The sequence below is a fragment of the Triticum aestivum genome, chromosome 5A (assembly GCF_018294505.1).
Source record: "Triticum aestivum cultivar Chinese Spring chromosome 5A, IWGSC CS RefSeq v2.1, whole genome shotgun sequence".
NCBI classification, from domain to species: Eukaryota; Viridiplantae; Streptophyta; class Magnoliopsida; order Poales; family Poaceae; genus Triticum; species Triticum aestivum.
The window spans coordinates 181,813,579-181,821,804 of record NC_057806.1 but is presented as its reverse complement, the minus strand read 5'-3'; the positions used below and the strand labels follow the sequence as shown (position 1 = coordinate 181,821,804).

The 8,226-nt window shown below is 50.6% G+C and overlaps 1 protein-coding gene across 1 annotated transcript in view; it reads right to left on the bottom strand.

Moving 5' to 3' along the window:
* The window catches only part of LOC123102753 (uncharacterized), an 11,618-nt gene extending 5,659 nt beyond the window's left edge, over window positions 1–5,959 (bottom strand). Inside the window, exon 1 of the mRNA XM_044524183.1 lies at window positions 5,456–5,959. Coding sequence (XP_044380118.1) covers window positions 5,456–5,895 — 440 coding nt within the window. The 5' untranslated portion in view covers window positions 5,896–5,959. The remainder of the gene's footprint in view (window positions 1–5,455) is intronic.
* Window positions 5,960–8,226: the final 2,267 nt, after the last annotated feature.

Sequence of the window (8,226 nt, the reverse complement as noted above, 5' to 3'; positions counted from 1 at the left end):
CCCCACTCACACAAAATCCTTTCTAGGGATCCAATTCTTATCGAGTCTGACTCATAATGATCATTTCTCTTTAGCAAAGAATGATCTTGGTCATCAAAGGACGGAACAATTACTTATGATACCTAATTGGCATCGATAGCAAGAATCTAATGAATTATGAGTTTAATGGATTCTCTTTAGCAGTTATTGTCCTCGTCATTTTCTAGGCTTTTAGTGAATCCAAGATTCACATTGAGTATAGGACAACCATACTATAAAGAGGGGCACAAGTTGTCGGCGTCCTGGGACCGGGGGTGCCCAGACTTGCCTGCCTGCGGCCCATGACGTGGCTCCATCGACGGTCTGGTACAGCCCAGCTTCAGGATCAACAACCCAAGACCCTCGCGAGGGGCCAAGCCTCGCGAGGCAGACGACACAAAGACCTCCTCGAGGGGCAGTCTTCCCAAGCTGGCTCCCAAGGAGTGGAGATATCTATGCAAGATGCACCTCGTGAGGTTCAGATGACGTGAGCCGTGACGACCAAGACCAAGCGGGCGCCCGCGGGCGCAGTGTACCAGTTTCCTCATTGGTGCTAAGAAGGCAAGCGCAGGCACGGAGTCCCGAGGAATCAAGCAAAGGTTTCCATTTCGGTGCAACAAGACCAAGACCGCCAGGACGGCAGAGCGGAGGTCATCGTCGAGCCAACCACGGCGTCACGACCAGGAGCTTTTGGCAGGCAAAGACTACTTTTGTCAAGATAGCATGTACTAGTTGTCTTCCTTCAAATTTGGCCTTTGTGGGATCCCTTCCCGCCTTACATTTGGAAAGAGGATCAAGGCCACTATAAATAGGACTTAGCCACCACCATAGAAGGAGGGATCATTCAGATCATCCTCTCACCCACCAGCTCATCGAGCACAAGAACACTACTCCTCCTGAGGCTGTTCTCCACTGTACTAGTTCATCGGTTCATCCTCAGTCCCTCGAGACCAATCCACCACAAAGCAGGAGTAGGGTTTTACACCGCAAAGTGGCCCGAACCTGGATAAACTGCTATGTCTTTTGTTCATCCAGTTCGTCGAGCTAGGCTGTGGGATTAGCGAGCAGACAAACTAGGGAGGACGAGTTCTTCGCACGCACCCCAGAGTTCGAACATCTCAAGGGTCTACGGAACCCTGAATCCGACATTTGGCGCGCCGGGTAGGGGAACGTCGGACCCTCTCTTCCGTCGATCGACCCGCCACCGCTCCACCGCTTCCATGGCTGACGCCCATCGAGCCCGTGCTGAGCGTCGGGCCGCCCTCGCCGCTCGCGTCGCCCAGACGGCGCCTGCCGGCGGGCCTCCCCGTCGTTCTCCACCGCCTGCCGCCAACGCATCCACCGGCCCAGCAGGGCACGAGCAGCAAGCTTCGTAGCTGCACCCCTCCGTGCGGCGTGATGGGCGCACGGCCACCTCGTCGCTGACTCCGGTTGGTTCGTCATCTCATGCTCGTCGCGCACCGGCGGACGCGCAAGCTGCATTGCTCATGGCGCGCGAGCTCCTACGCTACCACCCGTCGACAACTTCTACGAAGAGTGGCTGGACCGCATCACCAAGCTAGTCAGCGCCACTGGGGACTCTCCTGCACCGTCTCTCTCGCTGCCTCGCCCGCCGCCTGCTACGAACGTCGTAGCCCATGGAGCACCTCCTCCACCTCCCCGTCAAGACGTCGCCCTTGGACCACGGCGCGCGGCCCCACGGCATGACCCACCGCGCAAGGCGCCTGCGCGTGAAGAAGAAAGCTGCCAGGAGGTCCAGCGGCCGCAAGAGGATGCTCCTGCACTCCCAGCACCACCACGTCAAGACCGCACGCCGCCTGATCAGCCTCCACCTCTACGACGGGCTCCCTTGACTACCGCGGACTGCCGTGCCTTCACTCCGGAGCTTCGCAGCATCGTCTAGCCGAGGAAGTTCAAGCCTGACCTACCTCCACGCTACGACGGCACCCCCGACCCTGCTGAGTTCCTTCTGAGCATCGAGGCGGCCAACGGCGATGAGAAGGTCATGGCGAACCGGTTTCCCATGGCCCTCAAAGATGGCGCGCGCTCGTGGCTTCTGAACCTGCCAATGGGATTGATCTCTTCCTGGGGCGAGATGCGCGAGCGTTTCGTCACCAACTTCAGGGCACTCGCGACCATCCGCCAGCTGCGGGTGACCTGCGGCGCATCAAGCAGCAGTCAGGGAAGACCCTGCAGAAATACATCCAACGCTTCAACAGTGTTCGCCTCAAGATCCCCAAGGTTTCGAACGAGGCCATAATCTCAGCGTTCTCTGATGGCGCCCGCGACATCAAGATGAAGGAAGAGCTCGCCATACACGAGGACCTTTGCACGGCTCTGGAGATGTTCAACATGGCAACTAGGTGCGCGAGAGCTGAGGAGGGTCGCCTCTCCCTCCTGGAGCTCCCGAGGACAGACCCAAAAGATAAGAAGGCCAAGGCCAAGAACATGAAGCGCAAAGGCCGGCCATGCTTGCGGCTGAGCCGGAGATGAAGCACGGCTGCGACCACCTAGAGTCATCCAAGGGCAGCCGCCCGTTCTGCGTCTTCCACAACATGCACAGCCATAACACCAACGATTGTCAGGAGCTCAGGGCCATCCGTGACGAATGCCTCGGTCGTCGCCCCGAGCGCAGCGACCGAGGCTACGGCCGCGGAGGAGGCGGAGGAGGAGGACGCTGGGACGACCGCGGCCCCTGCCAGGAGTGGTGCGATCAGCCTCATGATGAGCGCTGGCAAGCCCAGCCTCGCGAGGGCGTCTGGAGAGACCAGCCTCGTGAGAATCGTCCTTAGGGCAACGCTGGCCTCCCCCGCTGCCACCACCACCAAGAAGGAACAACGATCACCACCAGAACGAGGGGGCTGGGGGCTTCCAGGAGCCTCGCGCCATCGCCTGCATCCTGGGCGGTGCTCAGGCCCCAGCCTCTCATCGCATCTTCAAGCAGTTTGCCCGCGAAGTGAATGCGGCCCTCTCCAGGCTTGAGGCCACGCGACCGCTCAGGTGGTCCAAGTGCACCATCACCTTCAGCTCGACCGGCCAGCTCAAGTCGCGGCAACTGCTGGTGCCCTCCCGGTGCTCTGCTCGCCCGTCATCAGCAACATCCTCATCACCAAGACTCTCATCGATGGTGGTGCGGGGCTCAACGTTCTTTCTTTCTACTTGGACCCTGACATATAGAGCTAACTCACATCTTATAGTTACTTCATTATGGCCCAACATGAGTACATGGAAATACAAGATGATGATAACGGTATTTCAATATTGTTATTGTGGCAGAGAATCTAAGACCGGACAAGATGACCTGTATGCACAAAGACACTCTGAGAAAGAAAAAAACAGTGAAATTATCCTGGACCACCCAGGTATAAATATCTACCATCAGTTCCATTCTAGTTGAATTTCAACGGGGCTAAAGAACATAGCCTAAGTAGAAACACAAACAGTGATAAGGCAAGACCAGATACCAGTTATGCATAATTATTTATCTTCATCCCAACTCAGACATGTCGGTCCAGGTGTCACACAACTGCAGCTATAAAAGAAAATAGAAAACTGCCTGTTCGCTAGGCACGAGGTTGAGCTCAAGGCAGCCAGGAAGAAAACGCCAACTTTAGCAACTACGCTATACAGTTGTTTTCATAGGACAGCTCTTGCCAGTTATATATGTTCAGCAAACAATAAAAGGTTTCTAAAGAGATTGTTCATAAGGAACATAGGGACCTGTAAAACAAAATCATTTTTTCTGACAGGGGTCTAAAGATTCAGATAAGGTTTTCCAGCAAAAAAAGGAACATCGCAAAATCAATAGACTATCATATAAGGTAGTCCAGATGAACAGATGTCACAACTAGAAGAATAGAACTAAGGAGTCTTCAACAACGTACCCGGCAATTAGTAAAAATGAAGAAATCACTTGACTACATAGGTGTGCTTAAACAGATAATGGTTTCCATAGTGGACGCCAACACAGCAGAACAAGACATGGGATGTTACTGTCAGCTTCCATTTGGTTTGTGGCCAAAGACGAACTACAATTCCCATTCCATTGGCAGTGTTGTTGATTTTTTGGTAATACCCAATTAATAGCAACCAATTTGATCACCAAGGTTTGGTAATACCAGTTGTTATCAAGCTTTGGTTTTCACAGAAATAAAAAAATGAAAACTGGTGTAAGTGAGTTACTAAGGAAGCCTTCATTGCGCAAGTTAGGCCAAAGAAAAGCCTTACCACAATTTTGGCACCAAGCAAAATGGCAGCAAAATCTTGTCAAAGTTTAGTAAGACAAACTTTGGTTCTCGTGCATTAAACCAAACAGGCCCATGTCACCACTAAACACAAGGAAAGAACCCAGTTTGGTTACCAAATTGGTGAGCGAAAGTGCCCTACTGATGTATCTATCATCGAGCTGGTTGCAGGTCTATTCAAATTGCTCGTTCTCAATATGTCGGCTAGCATTGCCCGTGCACTCACAGCACATGAAAACAAACTACAGGATAAAAATATAGTCATACAAGTAACTGAATGTTTAACAAATAGAAGTTAAAAAAAATAGCAAAAAAAACAACTTTTTTATCAAGATTGAGCGCGTGGTAGGCCAAATGTGTTTCTAGGCTGAAGATCAGTGGCGGATCCAGGAATTGAAGTTAGCCGGGGCAAATATTTATGGTCCAAAAAGTTTTAGTTACAAATGCAAGTCTATTAACCAAAACTTGTGGGCATTAAACAACTAAAACATCGGAATGCTCACGTGATCATATGCATGTGGTTTCTGCGACGGACAGATCGACAAGCCAATTCTAAACCATGGATGGTCATCGGCAAGCTAGTTATCAAATCAGTGAAATTCCAGTGCAAAAAGTACAAACGTTCAATCACTACTTAACATATACACCTTCAAACTAAAAGTACTTGTCAGCTTTGAGATCAAATCTGCATCATCAAATTGGAAATTTGAAACTAATCAGAGTCTCCAATGACATTTAAGATCATTATAACTTGTACACCACAACGAAGGTTGCAACTGGTGGACAAAAACCGTGTAGTGCCTGGATCCTAAAAGATCCATCATAAATTCAAATTCTACATCACATCAAAGGTTAGTGAACCTGGTTTCGCAAATAATACAGACCTCTACCAGAAGGTAGACACCAGTGCTGGTTGTTTTCCATGAAGCCGGTTTTTCTTTTCGGCTATTATGAGATCTCGTTTCGTTACTTGCCCATGGTTTCCCCTAAGTGACATAAAAAAAAGTCTGACATAAACGATTTTTCAGCGTATACAAGGACGCTCCAAGACCCTTATTCTGAAGGGGCTCGGCAAAAATCCATCAGTAACCTCCGTTGGCCATAAACTCGCGTGCCACGCAAAATAGTCTAGATCTATGTCACACAGCAAATCAAGGAAATAAAAAGCGAGAGTTGGTATGTGAAAGGCGCACCTGCTAACAGCGTCCTCGAGAGAATGGAAAGGCGTCTTGATGTCCGGGTTGCAGACCCGCATGGCGTCCTGAAGCGCCATCTCCACCTCGGGGCTCCGGACCCTAGCCTGCGCCGCTTGCTGCGGGGACGGCTGGGGGTGCGGCTGCCCCTGCGAGTGCGGCTGGGGTGGGGTTTGGAGCTGCGACGGCGCCGGCTGCTGGAAGCGGTGCGGTCCGAGGGGGCGGAGGTGGGCGTCGATGTTGGACGGGAAGCGGGACATGGCCTGCTGCGACAGCTGCTGCGCCTGCGGGTGGGGCTGGGCCTGCGCCTGAGCCTGAGCCTGAGCCTGCTGCATGAGAAAGAGCTGGCGCTGGAGCTGCTGGTGCTGGGCCGCCGCGGCTACGGCGGCCACCGACGAGGTGGTGGAGGTAGTCTGGGTGGCGTTCGCGGCGTCCTCCATGGCGATGGCGAAAGAACGGGAGTAGCTCCGGGGGTGAGATTTGGGGGAAACGATGTGTCTCTTGCTCGTTGGGGAACGAGAAAGAGCTTGACACGCGACGGTACTGAGTTTTTTTTTCTTTTTATTTTTTTTTAAAAAACTTTTCACTTCAAATTTTTTTTAGACAACCTCGCAAAGTTTTTAGTTAGCTATTTTTTAAAGCTTTTAGCTAACTCGTCGTAATGTTTACATGAACGAAAGTAAGATCACCTAGATTTTTGGCTAGCCAAATATAACCGCTAATCTCAAGTGAGAGAATATACTTTGCTAAAATTGTGAGCCTCGATATTCGACCTCCTATACTCATGACTAAATAAACAAGAAGTAGAAAAGATTAGAATAATCTTTGATTTCTCGAATAATCGCGCTATAAACTGTCGCACTCTTCTGCTTGATATCATCAATGACAATCTTGCAATCTGAGGCAATATAAATTCTTCACTCATAGAAATCATCTATCAAGGACACCGCTTCTAGAACTGCTAGGGCTTTAAGCGTGGTGATCAAAAATTCCCACAAAAATGATCGTCGAGGCTCCAATATACCCTGGATGTTCCTACACATGACGGCAACAACTCCTACCACGACGTTTCTAGATAGAGCGGCATCAACGTTGATTTTGCTCATATTCTCTAGTGGTGCAATCAAACGGTTTGGTCTAATTGGGGCATTCGAGTCTGTCTCAGCTCATGGTTTGTCCAATGCCTGCAAGTAAGATATGCAGAAATTAACAAAAGGATTGTTCGCATAGGGCGTCTGATATGTCTCGTCGTGTAACACATTTCTCCTCAAGCTCCAGATTGCCCATAGGGTGACTTCCAACTGAGTGAATCGAGGTTACTAAGCTCCCAGGATTTACTGCCTTGTGGTTAATCGAGGTTTCAAGCGGCGCCCGTGGCCCCACCCGTAAGGGGATGGATCTTGGTTTTGAGTCGGTTTGACCACACACATATGTTCCATGCCCTCTTCAACCTATCCGTTGCGCTTCCCTGAATGCCGGCCGATCCCCTTTGTGTGTCGGCCGCTGCGAGTGCCCCTGATCCCTCCGTGCATCATAGCCCTGCATCTGCCTTCCGCCGTGTCGCCTCCTCCTCTACGACGCCACATAGAGCCCCCAGCTCCCCCTCCACCTTTTCGCTCCTCCCCACCCCCTTTCCTTTGCGTCATTGTGCCGGTCATTGAGCCCCGCCTCTGTGGGTCGACGGTGTGGGTGTGGGAGATCCGTTCCGTGCGGCGCTTGTTTGCCTCAGCTCGGTGTCGGGGAAGGATTCTTCCTTAATCTCCGCACCGCCACTAACCCACGATCACGCACCTGACCCATCTCTCTCTCTCCACGGCGAGGTAATGGCCGACAACGGCGACGCGAGGGGCCTGAGCAGGCAGCGCGGGGACTTTCCACGGCACTCACCATGCACCACACTACCAACGAGGACGCGATGCCGCAGTGTGCTGGACAGGGACGTCTGCTCCCTCCAGTGCTCGTCTACCTTTGTGTTCCTCTTCACTTTGGTTGGTGCTCCTTGTTGTTGTTTGTGCTTAATTCCTAGGGGCAATTGAACTGAACTGGACTGGGTATGTATGCATGGCACAACTATAGAAATGTCAAGGGCGTTTAGGCGTGTACAAGCTGTCTAATCAGTGCCATAAGTGATGACAAACTAATTAGTAAGCTAGGTGATTACTAAAAAGTGTTTGGTTCACAGCTAGATTTCATATGTAGCCATTGTAGATTGTATCTTGAGTATTGTATTTAGGTATTGCAAATCATTCAGCATGTGATGTGGTTTTAATACATGGGAATCGTGCAGGAGTTCAGTTGGTGATGTTTAAGACAGCGGGAAGGATAACATGTTCACTAACCATGTAAGTCCGTGTTATTTTGAAAGCAACTTATTTCCGCGCACTGCTGGTTGTCATGATGCTACGGTTGCACATCTGGTATTAGTATTATCAGGCACTTAGTGTTATACCGACCTGATGAAAATGAGATAATTGACTCCTGCTTTTTTTGTGAAAATATTACGAGTTATCCAGAATTCCATTGACCCTCGCTTCAGATATTTGTAGATCATAATGTTACTCCGACATGCATATGTTCGCGGGAGTCCGATTTGGCTATATTTTTGGACAAAACAATTAGCAGTCGGATTTCGCTACTGATTCAGTGTGTCCAGTTCAGCCTTATAGGCATGGTTTTCGAGTCATATGGGTTATCACTGCATAATTTTCAGTAATTTTGTTGCCACCGGCGTGTGTGTAAATTTGAAGCCTGAGGTGGGTGTGTGTGTGTGT